Raw genomic sequence first — 23,754 nt, forward strand, 5'->3', positions numbered from 1 at the left:
TCCTTGTTACTCTGGATCTCAGCGCGGCAATGGAAAAACTGTTCACTATGAGGTCGATGGATTGTGGATGATAATGGGGACACTGTTTCTGAGGGGAGATATTGGTGTTGAATTTAGGTTTTCAATGCTTGTATCACCACAAACGAAATTCTGTTTACCTCTGTTGTGTTGAGATAGAGGCAGATCATAGTAGCTAGAAACAATGAGAGGTAAGTGAGAAAATGTTTTGTGTTATTTTTTTGTAATTTGGTCAACCAACCCTGTAACACACAATGGTCCTCATGCAGGAAGTGATTGATTGATTTCTGTGATTTACCAATGTTTTCTTGCTCTTCCTCTTTTCTAAGAAAAGAAAAAATTTTACGAGTGGTGCAGAGCACACATACAAAGATGGGAGTAAAACATCTTATCGTCACAGTCCACAAATTGTTGTCCAACATGAGGAGACACAAGTTTTAAATTTGACGAATATAAAAAAAAAGAAGATGAATATCAAATTCAATTGTATGTTTAAAATACTACTATATTTGGTCCATTGATGCCAAATATTGTAATTTCAGTTACTGTGCATGCTGACACGGCATTTACAGCATCACAAACGTTTGCCATTGCTTGGTGTTTGATTTTCCCATAACGCAGTACTGATGCTCTGGAAAATCAGGTTTACTTTAAGTTTATTGAACAGTGTGCTGATTTCACTGCTGCAAGATTTTTTTTTCTTCTTTTTTTGGTGGCATCTCTCCAACACTTGGGCAGGTGGCAGAGTATTTTTACACGGCACAACTTGTGCCTTGTATCGTGTTTAAGGGGTATTAACGATGCTAATAGGTAACTTATAATTAAGTGGGACTCATCTTTCAGCACACCTGGGTAAGAGTAGATTTGGATGGTTAAGAACGTTTGGTGCACTGAAATTAAAGAGAAAATATAAGAGAAATTGAGAAAAGTGAGCATGGCTGTAAAAGCCACTGGATTCTTCTCCTCATTGACGTTAACGTGCTAACTTTCACATTTAGTTCTTGTCTCTAATCTTTGAACTAGGGGAGACATTTTTCAGTTCTCTTTCAGGGACTCTTGTCACGCTGCCCGTAAGGTGAGACACCAATAAAAATTAAGCAGCTACCATAAATTTCTTCTCCTTATCCACTCCTGTCTGTGCTACACTCTCCGGCAGGTATATGAGTGGTGTTGATATCAATATTGTTTTTTAAGGATGAGGTAATGGGGAGAGTATGAAGAGAGGATGAGTGCAGTGATATGGGGAAATTTGCAGCTTGGATTAATTGTCATTAAAAGGCTGGCCACTGGAGAGGGGCTCACAGTGCAGTGCAGTGCAGTGCAGTGGGGATGTTGGAGGCCGTCCACCCAGGTGAGCCGATCAATAAGGAGCTGATGGGGTACACGGGCAACTGGGTCGCGTCCTTTAAACAACTCACCTTTACTCTCTATCTCCTGCGCTCATGCTGTCTAGATCTCTTTCTCCCTCCATCTCTCCTTCCTCCCCGCCCCCTCTCTCACGCTGAGTTGATAAGAGAAAATAAGAGAGCAGAGCTCATTTCGGCAGGCCTCCCTGGGGAGAGTGGAGCCAAAAGTGCCATTAACAGTATATTTATCCACCCTACCCCCCTTGTGCTACTAGGTGAGCTCTCCCAAAGGTCACTGAGTGGGTGGGAGTCCAAAGGCATAAAAACATGCACACATACACAGTGTTAATAGACAGGCTCGCAACAAGTCCCCATGAGAGTGATTAATTGGGTCTGGCCTGCCAACACTGGCTGATGATGCAGCAAATTTATTCCCGAGCTTTGTGCTGTTGGATGCAGCCAATGATAAACTCTAGAACTGCATCCCAACCTTCACACTGTGTTGTATGCCCTGGGCAGGGCTGTATCAGAGGGATGTGTGTGTGTGTGTGTGTGTGTGTGTGTGTGTGTGTGTGTGTGTGTGCTTGCATGCATGGGGTGTGGGGACATAAGGTGAGTCAGTATGCTCCACGTCTTTGCTTTTTTCCCAGCAAGTTGGTAAAAGAGTTATAGCCCTTTGTTGTTCCTCTCACATGTTTTTACCTGTTTTCCTCTTTAACTGTTTGTATTTTTCTGAGTAGCAAAGTTGAAGAAGTTGTTTTGGGTGTTAGGGTGCCCGTTCATTTTCTGCATTGATGACAATAGGTGACTTGAATATCCAACTCTTGTATTAACATAAAACTATCCCAGCTAAATGGCCTTGTACAAAATAACAATGTAAGGCAGGGCTATTCAATTACAATTTCGATTGGGCTGGGTATTAATTCCAGGAAATGTAGATGTGCCAGACATTTTCAGAAGCCTAGTCAAGCCTATTTTTTTTAGCTTTTGATAATACCAAATGTCAAACAAAAGCAAATGGCTGTAATAAAAAAAATGGCAATGTGTATCATTTCAGTTTTGAAATAAGTAACTGATAGTCACGTATCTGACCCAAGCCCAACACAAAGTGCAGGAACGGAATAAAAAAGTGTTACCAATGCACAGAAGTATAACTAGTGAATAGCCATGATGGACTAGGAAAGTATCTGCATTAGAAAATATGTAGACCATTTAACAAAAGTAAAAAGTACAAGCCTTTGTGCATTAAACCTACTCCCCCATTATTATTAGTGGGCCCTTAGTGGAGTGGATAGACAGCTTCAAGTACCTTAGTGCCCACATCACTGAGGGCCTGACCTGGGAGCTGCATACCGACTCAGTGGTGAGAAAAACAAGACAGAGACTGTTTCACCTCAGACACTTTAGGACTTTCCTTCAAATACTGTTGAATTTCTACTCCTGCACTATCAACAGTGCTCTGACAGGGAACATCACCGCATGGTATAAAAACAGCACGTTTGTTCAGCTGAACTTACTATAGATGCTGCTCTACCCTGCCTGAAAGATGTTTATACCGATGTTGATGAGGAGGAGGATGTCATAGACGATGAAGACTGCACACAGAGAGAGAGAGAGAGAGAGAGAGGCAGCGACAGTGAGAGGGTGGACAGTCCCTTCAGGTAGCCATGGTGCCAAATGTCAGACACAGGCAGAGAGTGGTGACAGACGAGGAGGAAACTCCAGTGGAGATCAGCAGGGGAGGAAATGTGTTCTTGCATTTTGTCTGGTATTGCAGATTTTCACAACAAATGGAACAGTAAAACGCATCAAACTCAGTGTGCAAGGTGTCTGTTTCTATTGGATGATGAATTTAAAGAAAGGCATAGAGAAAATACTGACTTTGTATCCAAAGACCTAAAAACTCTGTTTCCACTGAGCAGTACGGTACACTTCAGTTCGCTACGCTTTTTTTCCGTTCTTCTGTGAAAAGTTGTAGATGGTACCAATGGATCCGTCCACCTACCTTTAGGGGGGGTAGCCCTGCGGTGGAAACGCTCAGGTCTAGGTACCATGTCTGAAGGGTTACTTTTGGTTCCAAAGGTACCACACTGAAAGTGTTTGATGGAAATGGGTCTTAAGGCTAGGAGAATCATTAAGGATCCCAAATACCCGGATAACTTATGGCCTGACGTCAGGAAGAATGTAACAGATACAGCAGGCCACTAAGCTAGCATTGTTCCTTATATGATTACAGCACATATGAAAAATAAAATTGATTGACAGAGTCAAGCCTAAAATTCTTATTCAGCAGTTTAAATACAGTAAGTTAATTTTAGAATTCTGGCTTACTTTTAAATTAATTTATCAACTGTGGTATTGTTTCCATCTGACTTTGCTACAGCTTTGATTTGCACTTCTTACTGACCTTACTTCTTTAACCTAAAAACCTTCGACTGAAGTTTTTCCATCCCACATCCTTGTTGTCTTCCTCCTGAGGTCACACAGGTCAGGGGAACAGTGGAGAAATAAAAGGGAAAATTTAAGGATCATTATTATCGCCAGTCTTTAGTTTAAATGTAGAGTGGATATTAATGGAAGGTTCCACCCCTTTTTATCAAGACTACCAAAGACCTTTTCCATTTCTTTTTTCTTTTCTGTGTGTGTGTGTTTTGTGTAGGGGAGAACAGTGTTTTTTATTAGTCTCAGCACATTAGCTATTGAATTTCAATTTGTGTCTGAGCGGCGTGTCATGAACACATACGTCGTGATAAATGCCCATGCCACTGTGTTTCCTTCCTTGAAAAATGAATGTCATATAACATAAGCAGTTATATATCACACATAATTGCGCTCACAGTTCACCTATAGCCGGTGGGCACTCCTATTTGTTGTGTCAGTGACATTTATGTAAGGGGAGCATGAAGCTAATGTAGTGTGACTAAAGCAGCATTAGAAATTTTTGCTTGGCTCGCTTAAAAAAGAATGGAAATATGTACAGACGGAAGACGACTGTGCTCGTATAGAAAAGTAAAGGTTCAGCTGAGCTCAGATGGATTACAAGAGGCTTATACTGTTCACTGACTTTAACTGTAGGCTTTGTAATTAAGGTATGGGAAGACTTTGATTGTTTCTTTATGTAAGTGACCAGATGGCACAATTTAACAGTAGTCACTAATTTTTATTTACAAATGAAGTCTCTCCTCTCCTCTTCTCTCCCACCTGCCACTTTAGACACATCTGATAAGCCAGATGTGCTTGGCAACACAGAGAAGATGGCTCCCCATGCTGCACCACATGTCCGCTCACTTTTTCACTCACACAGCACACTTTTATGAGTGTGCTGATAAGGAGATTAAGGCTGCCTTGTGCGAGATTGAAAGGGGATAATTGCTTTTTTAGATGGTGTAAACTCACACTGTTGTAAGATCTGCCTCTTGCTCCAGCCCTGTTGAACAGTTTTACACTCAAGGTGATACTGAGAGTTGCTTTCATACACTTTGAGGCATTTGTGCTTGTGTGGCTAGAAGCCTGGCAGGTGTGTCTGTGTGGTTAATTCCCAAAGGTTCTGGACTCCACGTTGGTATGATGTTGATTATATGGATTTTTCTCAGTCCGTACCTCTCCACAGCGCCGGTCAAAACAGATAGGGATCTGAGTGCCGAGCCCCAGCAATTCACTTCAGCAAATTGGCCATTTTGTTTGCCTCATCCCTTTAGATAGACAATCCTCTATTTCAGCAGGCTAGATGCTATCTGCAGCCCTTTTGTATATACTCAGTGTCCATTGGACAGTAAATGGCTTTTTCACAGGCCATGGCTTTTTCAAAGGTCTTGGACTTACTAGATAAACATGGTGTGCAGCTGGATGAGGCCAATTGTTAAATTTCTAGCTTTTGCTTAAGCAAGTGTCACTCTATGATTTGATCAGATCAGATTTATTCAGCATCATAACGATTAAATTCCCATATTTTAACATATTTGGAATTTGACCTATTAAATCTTAAATTCAAAACTACATATTTTCCCTCTTACCTTTAGCAGTATTTATGAGTGCAGATTGTTTTGGTGTGAGATGCGGAGCGGTGGAGATATCAGCTGTAGAGATGTCTGCCTTCTCTCAAATGTAATGAAACAAGATGGCACTCGGGTTGTGATGCTCAAAGCACCAAAAATATACATTTGAAAAACTCAATAGCCATGTCTCTTTCCAGAAATCATGACCTGGTTACTCAAGATAATCCACAGACCTTGTTGTGAGCAGTTTCATGTAGGAACTATTTCCTCTCTACTGAACTACACCTACCAACTGTATTACTGCGTAAAAGGAAGCACACCAAAACAACCTAGATTGACAAATAGCACTACAGGCAAGAGGACAAAAATATTTTTGATGGTAAGGTGAACTGTCTCTTTAGTGGCTGAACCATGTCCAGTAAAAATAGTGAAAATGTGTCTGCAATTTCCTGGCCTTGGGTTAAATGTAGTTTAAAGGCCACATTCATAGTGTCAGTGCTTCTATACGGCAGGTCACCAAACTACTTGGGCCATATTGTGTGAGATAATTCGTCTGTAAATGAGTTCTGCAGCAGCTTCATCATATCTGGAGGGAAATCATCGAAAACAGACACTGCTGTAAAAGCAATGCAGGGCACATCTAGGTAAAAGCCACATTATCCCAGCTACATGCAGCTGTGATCTCTTCTTCAACACTGTGTTTTTTCAGTCAAGGCTCTGCTGAACAGCTGTCACACATACAAGCTTGTCCCCAAGATCTAGAAATAATGTGACACAGCAAGAGGCTACTTTTCCCGCTGATGCTGAATCATGAATGTGCTCTGTGTCCCCGGTGTTTCCTTGGCCCTATGAACATTCGTCCCTTTTCTCAATTGTGGTTTATAGATATATGGCATTTCTTTTTTGCTAATGAGTACTTGACACCAGTGTAAAGTAGGAAAGCACCAATCCAATTCATCAAATCAGTCTCGGCCCCGACACTGACCTTATGAAGGAGATCGGCCATTAAGTGACCAATCCACAATTTCTTTGTCAGTGTTGTTAGAAAAATTTGTGTTGCCGCTATGAGTATAGTCATGGTTGTCCGCCAGCTCAGTTTTAAGTGCTTCAGCAACCTTGGCCTCATGTTCTTTTACACAAAAATGATTCAAATGAGTCTGATGCAGTGAGCTGTGCAGATTTTAAATTGGGGAAAAAGGGAGTGCTGGTATCAGAATGGTACTCAGTTTTGGCAGGTACCCTGAGGTGAAGTATTGGACTTGGTGTCAGGAGAGAAAAAAGTCAAAGTGGCACATATCTGGTGTAAAGCACGGACTATCAGTGACATGTCTTACCCTTCTCTGTGGGCCTCCCCCTTCTCCAGTTCCTGGATGACCCCCAGCAGCACCTTGATGGTCTCTTGGCTGGAGCTGATGAGATTTTCCATGGCCTGGAGCTGTGCTTTAACATCCCCGTCCTGATTCATAGGCACTATTTGCTTGCAGGCCTCCTGTGTTTGGTCGGGCGGTGCCCCACCAGCCTCGCCACCTCTGCAGGGTGTCAGAGGCTCCTCCATGCCCCGTAGAGGCCGGGCAGACAACTGTCCCGTGTGGCACTGTGCCTGTGTTGTACAGCCTCCGCTGGAACGTGGTAGCGTCTCACTCTGCAGCCCGTTGAGCTGCAGGGCTTTCTTCCGCTTGCTCCGCACAGACGGACTGTCCAGGCACTCCACCTGTGTAAGGGAGTTCCAGGCGATGGGGCCCGTAACCTTGGAGGCCCTGTCCGGCAGGGTTCGGGACGAGCCCTCCTCCAGATTGAGCAGCTGCCTCTTGGCCGAGTGGTCTGTATCGGCCTCCCTGTGTTGTAATCCTGTCCTGGGTTTGGATGGGACACTGCAGAGCTGGTACTCTGCCTGTGCTCCGGCTCCGCTTCCTCTCTGTGTGTCTGCAAGGCAGTCTGTGTCTGCAGAGCAACTGAGCAGCAGAGCGTCAGAGCACAGGCCATCAGGTGCAGTGTGCTGCTCCACTGTGGCAATGCACTCATTAGTATGGAGCAGAGCCCTGGTCCTCCGGACTCCACTCCCCCCGCAGGCTCCCTCCTCCTCCTCCTCATCTAAACCCTGCTCAGCAGCCTTGGACTGCTTCACCTCCATGACAAAACCGTTATTCTGACCTTTATAAGTTTCCACGGCCGCCACGTGTTTAAAGGTGTGACCTTTCTTGCGCTCAAAGGGAAAGGTCTGATAGCGTTTCTTCAGGTCAGGGGACGTCTGCACGCCTGTGCTCCTTGTGACGTTTGGGATGGATCTGCGGGCAGGGACAGTCATGTACTTGCGGTACGCCACTTTGTATGAATTCGGCTTGCCGCCTTTCCCCGCTGCCTGCAGCTCCGCCTCCCTCTGCTCGTTCTGTGCCTCGCAGATATCCTTGAAACGCACTTGCAGGGCCTTGTTTCTCTTCCTCACCTGTCGACTGGCTTCCAGGGAATACTTCACCTCCAGCGCCAGCGAGGTGGAGGGCAAGGGCGCTGCCTCCGAGTCAGACTCTGAGTTGGTGAGCATGCATTTGCCACCCTCCTTGCTCACCATGTTTCCTGAGGGGCAGGGAGAAAGACGCTATGTTAATCATTAGTAATGAACGTCTTAGACAAAGACCCTTGTCTGACTATTACATCCCACTCAACAGAACACACCCGCTGTCTCAGCTTAGGGAGAAGGGAGGAACCTGTGCAGTTATTTAATGAATATTATTAAAATGTGCTTTTATCAGACACTTGTCATTATGCATGCCAAAAAGCATAGCAAATATGAATTTTAAAGGGGCAGACGTTTCATATATTTGAAGTAACTTCCATTTATAATTGAGTATAACAGGAATAATTTGAGTTTGACATTGAGTATGGTTTCTGCATTTGACACTGAGGGCGTGGTGGTGTCACGTCTAATGTTTCCATATGCATAAACAGTATATTTACCCTAGAAAGAAAGCCCTTTTCCTTCTTTTTTATTGCCAGTTGGCGAGGATTTTTTGTGCTTGCCAATCCTTCTGTGTTTATTTACTGAAAAACTGCAAGCGTTATGGTTTAAGCATGCCCTAAAAATAATCTTAGCAGATTTCCGCGGTGCATTTAATCTTCTTCTCTGTGAAAACCAATAACTCCAATTTCAGCATCATTTTCATTCGTTTATCGTTGCCAGTTAAGGCTGCTTTGACTACCAGTTCCTCCTCCTCCTCTCCCACTTTCTAACTTGATGAGTGTCTCTGTTTGTATGGGAGCTATCAGACACCACACTTAAAGTCATACACACACTCCAACACACTTAGTTAACAGCGGCAATATACTGTTGACTCTTCTGAATAGTGTGCCTGAGGTCTGCAGTTTATTTCAATGGTTCATTAGGTTCAGCAGGATTCTTCACTGTCTGACCTTTCTCTCTCCCAGTTAATAATGAAGTAAAAATAGGACTTTGGGCCCTATTTGCAGGCACATTTTTACTCCTCCAGCATATGTGAGCATGCCATCTGCTCATTTCAGCAATCTAAACGAACAGAGACAGGAGAATATGCCGAAAAAATGAAGACGATACCCGCAAACAGGCAAACTTTTTGACAGTGAACTGTACAACAACCCCCTAAGGAGAACTATCCCAAGCGGAGATATGAACATGAGATATGAATTATCTCTTCCCACTACCACAGGTACGGTAGAGGCACCGCAACTCTGCAGTTTGCCTCTGATGCTCTGACAGGAATATAATTCTTCCTCTGTGTGCTGGTTTACAATAAGCAAACACTCCACACGCTCATACAGATGCTGAATCAGATAGGACAATTATCCGTCTCGGCCTATCTGCCATGACTGCTCTCTGTCAACAGGGAACGACTTCCTATTTCAAACCTGTCTGTTTACTTACCTTGGAGCTATAGAATGGACATTTTGTTTCACTGTCTTCTCCATCACATTATCGCCCTGGCTCTGTATTATTAAATTATAGTCTCCAGTTCTGCTCGGAGAGAGGCAGCCACCTATCTTTGAATATCTCATCTGAGATCTAACGTAACAGTCTCCTCTACAGACATTGATAGCCCCTCGCAGACGTGCAGTATCATTTGTAAATACAGTTATTTTACATGTTGGCTTAATCTTTGAATAATGTTTAAAGATAGAGTAACATTTTCTCATCATGCGTACATGAAATGAAGCTGTCATATTGCCAGCACAGGCTTATGATGTTCTTGCACACAGCGTTCTTAAAACCCTATGAGATCCACCATAGACCCTTTTTTAAAGCATGGACAGGGGATATTTGGGGGGCGATAGCATGTCAACAGTATAGGCCACACAGAAGTGGTATACATCATCTAAAAGCTGGAAACCTGAAGATTTATTTGAGATGCAAATCAATACTATGAGTAAACTTTATCTAGTCAAAAATCTGAAATCAACATTGTGTTTTGGTTAGGCACCCATTCAGACTTTAAAAGTTCAGTGTATAGAGGCGCAGAGCATTATGATGGATGTATATGATGGACATTCTCATGCCCATAAGTTGTTGCAGCAATCTGATGCATTTTGTTGCACAAATTTTGGCGATAATAGCCCATCAAGACACCAAGAACTTTAGAAACACCTCATTTGGTATCAAAAACTTTACTGAAGAACTGGAGAGCGCTTCTGTTCTGGAAACTACTGATAAAACACCCTTATTGTCAATATACCTGTGACAGCCATACATCCTCTGAATGCTCAGAGTCTCTGGTTTGTGGTTGCAAAGTTTCACGAGGCTGTGATAATTCTAGAGATCTTAATAGGTCATTTTATACAGTGATGTCCAATTCAAAAAATGGTCTCACTACAATGGCCTGCTATGAGGACTAACATCATACTGTATGTGAATAAAATTGTGCTCAGTGAATCCACAAGAGTCTCAGCTTTGCAGTCACAGCCAGTTTACACAATGTCAAGACTTTTTAGTGACCCCAGAATGCAGAAATATGTAAATACCATATGTGAAAATAACTCATCTGTACTGCATGCAAAAAAACTGCATGGTTATTGCCCCAAACTGCAGTGACTTAAATAAAATGGGCATGTCTGCAAAAGGGAGACTCATGGGTGTCCACAGAACCCATTTTCATTCAGATATATTGAGGTGAGAGTTCCTTCCTTCCTTACTTTGTGTTATTTAGCTCTTTTCCCAAAAGGCTAGCATGACGTGGTTGTTTCAGATGGATTCCTTAGGTCGTCCAGTGTCACATGATACCAGTATCTTCAGCTTCAAAAGTCAGCCGCCCTGTTTTGCTGTGAATAATATCTTTGCTTGATACATCATACCTAACTGCCTCATGTGCCAGGTGCCAAATATCTCATGGGCACGGGGACTCTTATTTGTAAATGTCTTGTCAAAAGAAACCCATGTTTGAATTTTAAAAATCCAATTCACCCCCCCCCCGTAACTGTCCAAACATTGCTCAGTAATGTCACTGGAAACACTTTTCTGAGAGCAGCACAGCATGCCCATATAGACAGGTTAGAGATGGCAGCTTTCTGCTGTGCAGACAGATGTTTGTTTGATTCTCAACAGACAGGTAATTACCAATGTGTCCAAATGACCGGGGAGTACAGTGCAATGTTTGTGGAAACTGACTACACGCCCAACGCAGAAGACATTAGGAAAGATAGTCTGCCAACAGTAACAAGGCTATGAGAGGCACTTCTGCAATACATTACAGGAATTATACACTTTTTACCTGTCCCAAACCTATGGGACACACTGTGATAACATATTCTCAGGTTCCCATGAAAGCATCAGTTACAGGCAGAGAGATGCTAGGGAAATTTCTAAGAAGCACACAGTAAGTGGAAACAGTGTTACCATACACTTCTCCACCTTGTATTGTATGCATATAATCACTCAGTGACTCCTGACCTCCCTTGCCATGAGGTTGATTGAGCTGTGAAAGGAGAGGGAAGTACAACGGTGTAAAGGGGAGGAATCAAAGCTGCATATAGCACAATCCAATACATACATTTTCCAATTATTCCCCCGGCTGTGCAGCATTTAAATCATTTCACTCACATTTTTTTTTCCCTTTGTCTGACTGTTTGACTGTGTGGCGTTTATTCCCAGACTATTATCTATTCACCGGCATGGCTGTGCTTTCCTGGTCCATCACTGTCAGTGTCCCCTCCATGTTTGTTCAATGGATGACATTTTGAATAAGAGATTAAACTGTAACCCTGCATGCCCTCTTCAAATGAGGTCAGCGAATACTTCTATGATATAAGCCAGACCCAAGTTAAACATTATATTCAGTATGTGCAAAATTACATATGATTACAATTCAAGATGTCACCCTGCTCTGAACCATCAGATATTGAGACATGGATGTAGTTTGTCAGTGAAAACAACAAGTGTTTTCTTTCCTTCCCTACACTCAGCCTCCACAATGTATACAGTTTCACGGTATTGTATCATATCCTCGTTTAAATTTGATCCTTTTTGACATGTCAGCACTGCAGGCTGAATGATGTGTCCCTGGCTCCACATATCTGATTTGTTACCCATTGGGTTCAGGCCCGGGCGACTGTAGCAGCACTCGTATCTCACCTCCGGCTGGAACACCACCCCCTGGCTTCTTGCATAAACAGCATGACTCATCACGCAAGGCTGTGACAACTGCCCCTGTTTAGGGTGGCCCTGATCCTTTTTTTTTTTTTTTTCTTCTCAATTCAGGGGCAAGTAAGTGAAGTGAACTGACCCACTATTTTCTACCCAGTAGGACAGACCTCACAGGGTCACGTGCGCATGGCAAAACACATCAGACATGTTCACATCTGACCTTGTTTTAACAGCACAGCTCACATGGCTGTCACACTGGCACTAAGGGTCATTATTTGGGTTATTTCTAGGCTCACAAGTGCATTTTATCCATGATGAGAGCTGGTTGGTTCTTGGGAAAATTTTCTCTTCTAATTTAGCCATTGTTCAAACCTTTGCAGTGCTGCAAGGACAATCCAGATTACTGCGGTAATGCAATTCATTATTCTTTAATGGAAATGGTCTTTATGCTCAGAGCACATGCTCATTTAATGCAACACACCTTGCATTTTAAAAATGGCTCCCTATTACTTGCATTAAACTGCATATGAGTCGGCAGTTTCGTGAATGGCAGTTGCCTAATTGAACTTTTGGTCGCCCAGGGTAAAATCTTAAAAGGTGGATATTTCGTTGTCCCGATTCAACCTGGGGATTGGATGTTTACCGTTTACTTTGAGCCTGACTAATTTTGTTTTATCGCTTCTGCTCCAACGAAGGGAAAATTCATTAATATAGCATGCACCACAAAACCGGCGAATTGATTAAACACTGGAAATATGGCTATACATGTCAATTAGTGACAGCAGTCTGAACAGCCTTTCTCGTTAAAGTGTTTAACTGGGTGTTTCACTGAGCTCTTCCGTTATCTCATTATTTCTTTTATATCAGTCAAATCTTTTTCCAATTTATGCAGAGTTTATCCTTTAGCTTTTTGATTGGCAGCTTAGAACAAATAGCATAGCAGTAAGATATTTAGTCATACATTACATGGCCACATACTTTAGTGGACTTTTGGTCTTGGGCTGCCATGCTTTATGGTTACAGTTTCAGGAGGGCCCTCTCCTATTTTAATGTAACAGTGTCCCATGCCCAAAGCAAAGTTTTTTGTTGTTTTTTTTTTTTGGCATTTTTAAGCCTTTAATCGATAGGACAGATGAGCGTGAAGGGGGAGAGAGAGGGGGAGTGACATGCAGCAAAGGGCCACAGGCTGGAGTCAAACCCGGGCCCCTGCGGCAACAGCCTTGTACATGGGGTGCCTGCTCTACCACTAAGCCACTGATGCCCCAAAGCAAAGTTTTTCTATTCTTAGTGTGACCTTGCCTGCACAGAGCCCTGACATTAACCCCATCCAATGTCTCTGGGATACTTTGGAATGCCAAATGTTAACCAGGCCGTAACACCCAGCATCAGTGGTCAACCTGACTAATATGCATGTCACTGAGTGACAGCAAATCTTTTCGTACCAGAAGAAAGTGATATTAATATATAAAGGTCCATATTTTGAAATGAGATGTTGAAAATGTCCATACTGTATGGATGCAGTGTTTGGCAATACTTTGAACAGAGAATATACTCCCTAATATTTAAAGTCCTTGCCTTCTCAAACTTCCCAGTGATCGGTCAGCTGTGTTTTTATGCCTTCTTGCTGGCGAAAGCTGTGGTTTGAGGCATTATGTTTTCAGATGTTCCCTCCGTCTGTCCCATTCTCTTGGATGTGAAGCCTCTTGAACGCCTTGAGGGATTTTCCTTAAATTTGGCACAAACATCCACTTGACTTGACTCAAGGATTAACTGATCAGATTTTGGTGGTCAGAGGTCACTGTGACCTCTTGTCTGTCCTGTTCTTGTGAGCATGATATCTTAGGAACACCTACAGGGTGTTTCTTTAAAATTTGGCACAAACGTCCACTTGGACTTAACGATGAACTGATTAGATTTTGGTGGTTGAAGGCCACTGTGACCTCACAAAACATGTTTTTGGCCATAACTCAAGAATTCATTCACTAATTACGACAAACCTTCACCTAAATGTCTGATTAGAAAAAAGAAATGAAGTGAGTCATCCATTTATATTCTGTAACAGCTTATCCTGCTTGGGGTCGCGGGGGTGCTGGAGCCTATCCCAGCTGACATTGGACGAGAGGCAGGGTACACCCTGGACAGGTCACCAGACTATCACAGGGCTGCCACATGGAGACAGACAACCATTCACACTCACATTCACACCTACGGACAATTTCACCAATTAACCTGCATGTCTTTGGACTGTGGGAGGAAGCCGGAGTACCCGGGGAAAACCCACACTGACATGGGGAGAACATGCAAACTGCACAGAGGAACCAGGAACCCTCTTGCTATAACACCACAATGACAATCACTGCACCACTGTGCCACAATGAAGTAATAACATTTTATATTCAAAAAGTCAAAGGTTAACTTCACTGTGATGTCACAATGTTCTGCAAAAAAACCTTTTCTGGCCCTTTTTCAAAGCCATAACTCAGGAACAGAAGTGGAGACATTTGGTCAGATACTGAATTGCTGACACTGCCCATTGTGAAACTGTGCTGATTGTATAGATCCTCTGTGCAGCCAGGTCAAAGGTATGTGTGAAGCACAATTTGTAGCTTCTTTGCTGCAGTGTCTACTGTCATGGCTACATATGAGTCTGTAACTGAAACTTGACTGCTTAGTGGAGGCATACAACCTGGCAATAATTCTCGTTTACCGAGTAAAACTCAGAGGGAAATACACACAGCCATTATTGCGTTTTTTGAATTACAGACACAGTGAGCTTGAAGTCTGCCCTTGTGCTACATGATCAACAAAAAAAAAATCCTGCTCTTCTACCGCTGCGGTTTTACATTATTCCAGCTCAGTGTGGCCTCATATGCTGCTTGAACAAATGAGTGTAGCAGTATCATCACAGTCATGGAAGTTCCAAACTCTACTGTAATCCAGCTTTATCTACTCGTGTTTTGTTTTCCTCTTTTCTCTCTTCTGTCAGCTTCCGCTCATAATTACACGGGGCTTAGTAGTGTTTTGAAAAGTCTTTGATCTGTCTCTTAAGAGCACACTGATTATGCAGTAAAAAAAGATATGCAGGCTCGTCGTTTACTTTAGTTTGCGTTAGTAAGGTCATTTGACAGTATGGGTTTATTGTGGGGTTTTTATTTTCTGTCTGTCTCTTGCGCTGCAGCATGTGAGCAAGCTTGGGTGCACCCATGCTCTCAGGGTGTGATGTGAGGGTATATATAGCCGAGTGATTGACTGTACAGGTCAGTGTTGAGGGATAACTGCAGTACAGTGCATTAGGCCGACACCAAACGCAGCAAATCCTTTGTCAGTTAATGGTAGCTTAATGCCGTAAGATGGAACGGCACTGGAAATCACAGGATTTTAAGGGATTGTCTCTCTAGTAATTGTTGCTCAGTCATCATGGACCACTGCGCTGTTGCCTAGCACCATTTTAAAGATTTTGCTCAGAATCATCATGTAGTGTTGTAGTAATGACTAAATAACACCAGGAACATGTTTTTTGTTGAGAGTGCAGTGTGAAATTTCCTAATTATAAACAGAAGAAAACACGCTTTACGCCATCAAACATCACATTTAGATCCAGGGGAGCTGACATTTAACACCCTTGTGATTTTACAGCAGTCTCTTGAAAGATTAGAAATCTGTACACTCTGAGTATAGTTCTGTATATTAGGGTAAGATAGATGTGGCAGTAGCAACATGGCTTGGATTGAAATCAGATGTTCCTAAACTGGTTGACAAACATCTTGGATGGGGCCAATTTATTTGGACTACAGAAGTAATACGCAATAGCTGGTAAGGGTTACTGTTCCTTGTCTGTTAAGGGTTAAAGGGTAACTTTGGTATTTTCCAACCTGGACACTATTTTCCCATTTTGTGTCTGAAGTGACAGCAGTTTTTGAAATTGGCCTAGTATTGATTAGAGCGCTGCAGCAGGTAGCTGCGAAATAGGCTGCAATGTAACCCCTTGGGGCCGCATGTACCGTCAATTTATGTCCACTAAAAGTGTTTGTTTTTGCCACTGACAGGCTCAGATTGTTAATCAAAGTGTCTGACACCATTGCGGAAAGGATCCCTACAGAGACAGCCCTTTTTGTAAAGAGTAAGATGTTTTTTGTTTAATCAGAAACAGCTCTGATATTGCTGTCGCCAAAAGCACCAGACTCTATTTAAAAAAAAACAGCAGTTTTATCCTGGGAAAATACACTTCATTTAAAGTCAACAGAAATAAAACAAAACTCCCAAGAATCATCTTGGTTAGTCTTTCCACTGTTCCAACAATCACTAAGTCTGGTTTGGCTGAAATAAATTCTTAATTCACCCAGTAAGATGTGAAAATATGCAGGCTTTATGCACACTAGAATTACTGTTTATTTAAATGGAATCTGGTGGGTTTGACGAGAGCGATTTTAGGGCTGTTTCTGGTTAAACAAAAAGGATCTTGCTCTTTAACAAGAAGGTCTATCTCTGTAGGGATCCTTTCCATAATGTTGTCAGATACTTATAATAATAATCTGAGCCTGTCAGTGGCAACAAAAAATAACATTTTCAGTGGACTTAAATGGACGATGCATAATTTCCTCAAGTGTTTACATTGCAGCCCTCTCGATCAGTGCTGGAAGAACCTCAAAAATTGTCATTTAAATACGAAAACATGGGATAAACAGGGTTAAGATTAAAAAAAATGTCAGTGTAACCATTAATATGGTGTCATAGTAGTTATGAATTTCTATATAAAGTGTTCATTTTAATGTCAGAAGTCTGATACTATGAAAAGATGAATCCAGATTTGCTGTTAATCCACAGCACTCAGGATATCCTTTCTGTATATGTTATGTCTCTACCATATGCACAGCATTTATCGAAAAGCCATGTGTGCATTAGATATATTGTCACATTTTACATTCATATTACATTTATAATATTTTGCTTCCAGATGTGCACTTGAAGCTCACACAAAATAAAATGTGTGTGAGAGAGAGATGCTGCAGTTACAGTACAAGACTTAATACAGGCTAACGGCCTCTCATTGAGCCCCCAAAGCCTCAGAGTGTGTGCTGCACACGTCATTAGTATCCATCCCTACTGTGCGTGATGCTAGAAATTACCACCATGAAAGAACTCAGTATACTGTATGTCAGACTGCTGCTGTTATCATGGAGGACTTCTTATCCTTGGACTGTAGCCTGCGGACATTGTAGCCTTATTATTTTTTACTCACTATGTCCCCAGTGAATTGTACTTTTCTTTGTTATTTCCTTACATGCTGTAGTTAGTTGGCTTTGTGTGCTATGCCTGCACCCAGGTGGGTTCTTGGAAGCTTGATGAATTCACAGGAAGCCTGTAATCCATACGTCAGTGAACATGCAGGCTAGATGGAGATCAGATCCTCAAGAAAGGATGTACTGCTGCAGAGGCTGCCTGCTCTAATCAGAATGCATCAGATCACTCTCTCCTTTCCTCTCTCTTTCTCCAGAATGTTGTATCTCTCCTCTTTCTTTTACTCATTTTCTTGTCCTCCTCCTCTCATTCTCTCCTTCTTTGTTGCCTTCCCTCTCTGCTTCTTTCTGTCTCTCCCTCTGTCTTTGCCTTCTAGACAAGCTGAGGTTTCAAAGCTGATGGGTAACTTGAGAACTCCCTGCTGCTCTCAGATTCCTCCTAGTCATCCCTAGCAAAGAAAAAAAAAAAAGACGCACACACACTACCACACACACGGATGGGAAAGAGGAGAAAAAGACTAGAATAAACAGGTGCATGGATGTAGACGTAGAGTTTTTGCTCTGCTTGACTCGAGCAGAATTGAATGTGAGAAAAATAGACGGAGATAATGACGAGATGAGGCAAGATGAAGCCATGGAGAAGGATCCATGAACAAGAATAGGGACCCTGAGAACGAGGGGGAGAGAGTCGGCAAAAGCCATCCTGTCTTGTCGATAAGATATATCATTTTGTCAGCTCAACTGAATCTCATGAAAGCTGTATAGAGGAGGGAGAGGCTGCATGAAGCCACTTTACAATCAACAAAAGGCTGTAATTTTAAGATTTTCTATTTTCAGCTGTTTTGTAAAGACCGTCTTCTGTAGTCAAGGTCCAATTAGTACTCAAAAGTACGTCAGGTTTTTAGATAAGAGGAATTTGATGTGAGTGACAGTTTAAGTGACTGTTCACAGGACACATATGATTACTTTTAAGTTGTTCTCACTTCAATTAAACAAAGATCCCGCCAGCATTACATCTCACATCTGCGTTCATGCTAATTTTTTTAACACAACAGAGAGTTAAAGTTTGGCTGCAGAGTATTAGACCTCTAGTGGTGCCGCAGTGCTGTTTGATATGATTGGGCCCCTGAGGATGCACAAGCACTGGTGTCACTTGTCAACAGGTGGCCGAGGGAACTTCAAAATATTTTCAATCTGCCAGCAAAATCAGAGAAGAAGATTGCAAGCTAGTACACATTGATATTAATAATGTTAAATTTAAAATACTTAAAAAAAAAAAAAAAGGGTTTGGAAATTTTTTATGCGGAAGGACATGCACTCAACATGTTTGTTAAACCTCAAGGATAGACCGAATGTGCTTTAGGAAGAAACACTGAGTGCAGGGTTCCCATGGAAAAGTTCTCAGAGGCATTGAATTTATTAATCTAACAAACAGCCTTATTTGGTATTAAAATTTCCTAAATTAATCTTTCAAACTTTCTTTCAATCTTTAAAATGCTAAGGCATGAGATGTGGGACATTATGAATCATTTTTACTGATTTTTCTTTGTAAAATTGGAAAAAAAAAAGAAAAAAAAAGGCAATATTACATAAAAACATGCCATTAAATGTCTTAAAACTAACCTGTCTTAAGCTGTCGGAACACTGTAATGTTAACAGCTTTTGTTAGTTAAGGAAACTGTAGGGCACCTTAAATGGTTCAAATGCACATGAAGCCTACCAGCATGTATGACAGCTAACCCTGACCTCCACCTGTTGAGGTCAGTAATTAGTGCTGAAATGATTAGTCGATCCACAGAAACTTGTTTGATATTTATCAAGTAAAAATGGAAAACATATCCTTTTTTAAGCCTCTCAAAAATAAGACTTTGCTGCTTCTTTCTTTTTTGTGTAATTGGAAATTGAATATCTTGAGGATTTAGACCGAAAAAAAACCCAGGCAGTTTTGAGATGTTGCCCTGGGCCTTTTTCACTATGTTATAGACAAAACTGTTAATTGAATAAACAGCTAATTTTTTAAATCAAAAGAACTGTTAGTTTCAGGCGGTGCTAGAAGTAATGAAAGAACAGATATATATATATATAGGTACCCAGACTCTATTTTTTCCTTTTACCACTGAAAACTCCCATCTCCTGTTTTCCTCTGCCTCTGGGCCTGTCGGAGCCCCAGCTGACTGGGCCCCTACGGCAAATCAGTGGGGAACACATGCTTTACACACACATACACCGGCACGCTCTGACAACTACAACCAGGTGGGATTGTGTGCAAAGAGTCCCCCTTCTGTATGCAACAGAAGTACGGAGTGACTCAAACACACGCACCTTCCCCACTTCAACAGCAGACGCACGCGATTCACCTCAACTGCTTGGCGTTGTTGTGGCACTCCCAGGGAAAAAATCAGACTCTTAATGAATAATCCTATTAGCACATGAAAGGTAACATCTGGCTTGTTCCAAAAGCAGTCATTCTTTTATAGGAGAGCAATTTGTTTTCTGGATGAATGAATACCCCTCCCAGCGAGCAGGGCCACGGGAGGCGAATGCCCACTTCACCACTCGTTTGGAAACCCTGCACTCCTCCTCACTCCTTCTCCCCCAGTTCCCACCCTCACACTCTATGCCATATTTGCTTGGTTTAGGGAGGCAAATGTCGTGCAAGTTCCCGTAAATGCTGTTCGTGCAGGCCAGCTCTGTCAGTTCTCTGCTGAAGCACGACCTCTCCGTGTGTAGAAGCTTTGTCATAGCTTTGTTCTACCTTTTTTAATCTTCGTGTAGCTCTGAATTTGGATTGTGTACAGGGGTGGCATGCACACGCTCCTTTTTTGTGCGTGCATACGTGACAGAACAGTCAGTCTTCTCTCCAGAGCATTACCGGGTGAGGTGCAGACTGATGTGACTGATTCCTAAAAATAAAGATTGGCTTTGAAGCGGTGGGCCCTCACGCCCATCACTCCTGGACGGCCGTGCCCAGCTCTCACAGAGGCGGCACGAAGGTTATAGGAAGACAGGCAGTGACGGATGAAGGGGAACATGTCATTTCTTTTTTTTTCATTTCTGGAGCGACATCCTACTTTCATCCCTATCGTGTCATTTTGTATAGTTGTATTTGCGTTACATAAATGAGGCTGTGACAGCAGGTATGTACTTTTCACGTCAATCTAGAGTGTCAGCACATAATGCCCTACAATTGTATTAAAAAAAGAGAGAAAATTCAATATCCTCTCCTGCCACTCTATTATTTCTCACAGACATTGTCTTCTCCCCTTGCTCTATATCTCTTTCTCTCTCTTTATCTGTCTTCATCTGCTTCCCTCAGTCCTCTTCTCAGTGTCTGCGCAAAGTGAAATAGAGCAGAGGGGAGATTGTATCAGAGCGTTGATGTGAGATAGGGTTGAAGGGGAGACAGAGAGCGATGGCAGGAGGTTTGTGGAGATGAGTGGGAGTGACATGCGTTTTGTGTGGCAACTGAAGGACAGTGGAGATGTGAGGGTTCTTGGCAACCCATGTTCTCTCTCCCTCTCCCCTCATCACACACACATATACATACACACACACACACACACACACACACACACACACACACACAGACACACACACACCCATGCTCCAATAATCTGTAAGGAGATGGTGACTTCACCCAGTCCATTAATCTAGATTAGTCTTTAGTTAAGGACCTTCATCAGATGCAGCCAACTGTCTGATGCTCAGCCCTCATTACCTATTCCTCTGTGCTGCTGCCTCCGTACGTGGGACAGCAGCCTCATGCAACAATTCTGCAATTTTTTTCCTTTTGGTTTGGATACCAGTGTGTTTTATGTAACGCTCAGTCAGCTGCAAAACTGAGGAAATGCAGCATCATGCGAGCCCCTGTACGCACGAAGTGTTTTAGCTATGTATGCGGAGCCAGTCAGGTTAAATCTGGATCACAGTCCTCTCAGAAACAAAAAACCTGACCCGCCACATTTGATAAATGTCAGGTAGCAGTGGCAGTGAGCACACTCCCCCCTCCTCATATTCACCTGAGATAAACATTTGTCACGTTTAAAGTTTTCTAAACTGACTGAATCATGTCTTAAACTCAGCACCAGCACATTCCACAGCTGCTGCATGAAATCTCCCTTCACCACAGCAGACGCAACTCAGCTGAACTAAAATCAATCTGAGATTTACCTCCTTTCATCTGCCACACGTATTTGATATTTGATCAGCCGACTAAAAGGGAAAATCTCCAGTGGAAACATTCCCTGTGGATTATCCCGGGCTCAGTCTCACAGAGCGAGCAGAGCCCTCGGATTCCCCACCTCCAGAGGTTATTTGAACAGACTTTCCCTTGCAGTTGTAGACTGAGAGGTGAAATAGAGGAGAGGACAAGAGCAGAGAGGAGCAGACTCACCTCAGACTGTGAATTACTGACGTAAAGGATGCGTTAGCCTAGATCCCTGGTTGTGCCCGTGCATGCCCGTTTCCTTAGTGGATTAGAGGCGAGCTGGAAGAGGTGGCTATGCCATGGCAGAAGTTGAGAGGACAGGCAGGCAGCGGCACGCAGGCAGAGCAGCAGCGGCAGTAGTTGGAGTAGTTGTTGCACATCGGCGTCCTCTGATCCAGTGGCGTGAGGTTCCTCTAAGCCCCAGTGAGAGTCAACACTCCCCCTCTCTTTTTCCTCCTCTCCACCAGCTCTCCTCTGTTCCCCTTCTCCTTTCTCCGCACGGCGTCGGCAGGGGCTCACACTCACTCACACACGCATACACACACACTCACACAGCCACACACACACACACACGCACACACAGTGGCTGAACTCCGGACGCCTCAGCGACAGAGCCCACGCAGGCAGAATATCCCCATCGTGCCGCCGCAGTTCTCCTCTCTGGCTTTCTCCTCTTTTCTGCGTGTGTGCATCTGAGTGTGTGTGTGTATAGAGAGAGAGAGAGAGAGAGAGAGGGAGACAGGCAGAGGGAGAGAGGTAGAGAGATTAAGCAAGAGGGGGAGGGAGCATGGGAGAGAGAGAGAGAGAGAGAGAGAGAGAGAGCAGAGGGAGGAGGGAAGGTTGCAGTGGAGAAAGTGCAGCTCCAGTTTTGGCTACATCTGGCAGGTTCATGCATCATCCCTTTATCTCATCATCAGTTAAAGCAGTTTTGGCAGTGACCTCACTTCCGTAGAGACCATATGCTCATCAAAACTTGCTTTGCTGTCTTTGTCAGGAGCAGAAGATTTAAATTCCAACTTTGAATGGATCTGTTCAGTGTGCACTTTTCCTCACAGCTCTGCAGATTGTCCTGCAAGCGTTTGTCTCAAGAAAGACACGGACAGATGTGTTGACTAGGACTCCCAAGAACTGCACGCCTCCCTGTGTGTGTAACTCTTTTGTGTGCTGCCTGGTGTTTCCATAGAGTGATGCTCATCATGTGTCGTCAAACTTCAGAGTTTTCATCTCAAGTCCATTCACCCTCTGTTGTCTCAGTTTCCTCACAGCTCTTTACTTTGTGTGGGAAGAATATTCCATCTGCTTGTCCCATCTCTCAAGAGTTTGTTTTCCTGATCTCGACTCGGCTTTTTATCCATCTGTCATGAGCTAGTTAGTCGTTAACACCGTTTGTGCAGAAGACCTGTTTTCCATCTGGGAATGTGCGTTTTCCTCTTAGACTTAATTGGATTCGTGGTGCACCATTGTAGCATTCAATGAACAAAATAAAGAGGGAGGGGAATAACACTCTTGGTGAGACCTTGATCATGTTAAAGTGGAGCTGTATTATATGCCTGGTTGGATGTTTTTGGAGCCACAGCTCGCCCTCACTCTCTCACAGGGAAACCCCTCGTTCTGCTTTAAGCCTCAGGTACCATGGTAATGAGCTGCAGCTCTCCAGACTGCAGCTGCTCCTACTGTGTGTGTTTTTGCATTTATTTTGAGTTAGTGTACATGGATTTTTTCTTTTACCTTTTATTTACCAGTGAGCAAACCTATATATGACGCACTGCCTGTAATGCATGCACTAAAGATTGGCAACAACATTCACCATTTAGAACTCGGAGTCAATATATTTAGCTTTTAATTGGGGATTCATGTATTTAGTGACTAGGGTTGGGTATCTTTAAGGGTACTGACCAGTTCATGTCTGTACTACCAAGCACTGATTCACGGTAAATCCATGGGTGCCAAATTTGGGTATCTGACGGCACATCAGGCCAAAGCACCCCGAAGCGCTCTGAAGCCTAGAAGCCAGCCAAAGAGCTCTGTGGCCGGCAACGGGGCTCCGCAAAGTCGCCGGATTAAACTTTAGACAGGAGGCGGAGCCAAGAGCGTGGCCATGGAGCAGACAGAGACAGAAGATTAACCCCACGTGTGATTCGAAAAAGAAGAGAAGCAGAATTGCATTTTACTCTACAACATCCCTCTGGTTGATGTTTAAAAATTAAACTTTTTTTTTTATTGGAAAAGAAGTACAACACAGAAAATAGGTACCAAATTCTGACACTGGAACCAGTATCTTCAGTTCAAATGTGAATGGTACCCAACCGTATCAGCAACTAGGACCTAGGCCTGTCAAGATACTTATGTT

At 43.0% G+C, this 23,754-nt stretch overlaps 2 protein-coding genes across 2 annotated transcripts in view; one reads left to right on the forward strand and one right to left on the reverse strand.

Moving 5' to 3' along the window:
* Nucleotides 1-22,067, reverse strand: part of LOC125881114 (inhibitory synaptic factor 2A) — a 38,589-nt gene extending 16,522 nt beyond the window's left edge. Inside the window, exons 1-2 of the mRNA XM_049564130.1 lie at nt 21,591-22,067; nt 6,694-7,930 (exon numbers count right to left, since the gene is read on the reverse strand). Coding sequence (XP_049420087.1) covers nt 6,694-7,925 — 1,232 coding nt within the window. The 5' untranslated portion in view covers nt 7,926-7,930; nt 21,591-22,067. The remainder of the gene's footprint in view (nt 1-6,693; nt 7,931-21,590) is intronic.
* Nucleotides 1-23,754, forward strand: part of dock1 (dedicator of cytokinesis 1) — a 292,979-nt gene that overhangs the window by 146,426 nt on the left and 122,799 nt on the right. The window lies entirely within an intron of this gene.

This window comes from Epinephelus fuscoguttatus, linkage group LG20, assembly GCF_011397635.1.
Source record: "Epinephelus fuscoguttatus linkage group LG20, E.fuscoguttatus.final_Chr_v1".
Lineage (NCBI taxonomy): Eukaryota > Metazoa > Chordata > Actinopteri > Perciformes > Serranidae > Epinephelus > Epinephelus fuscoguttatus.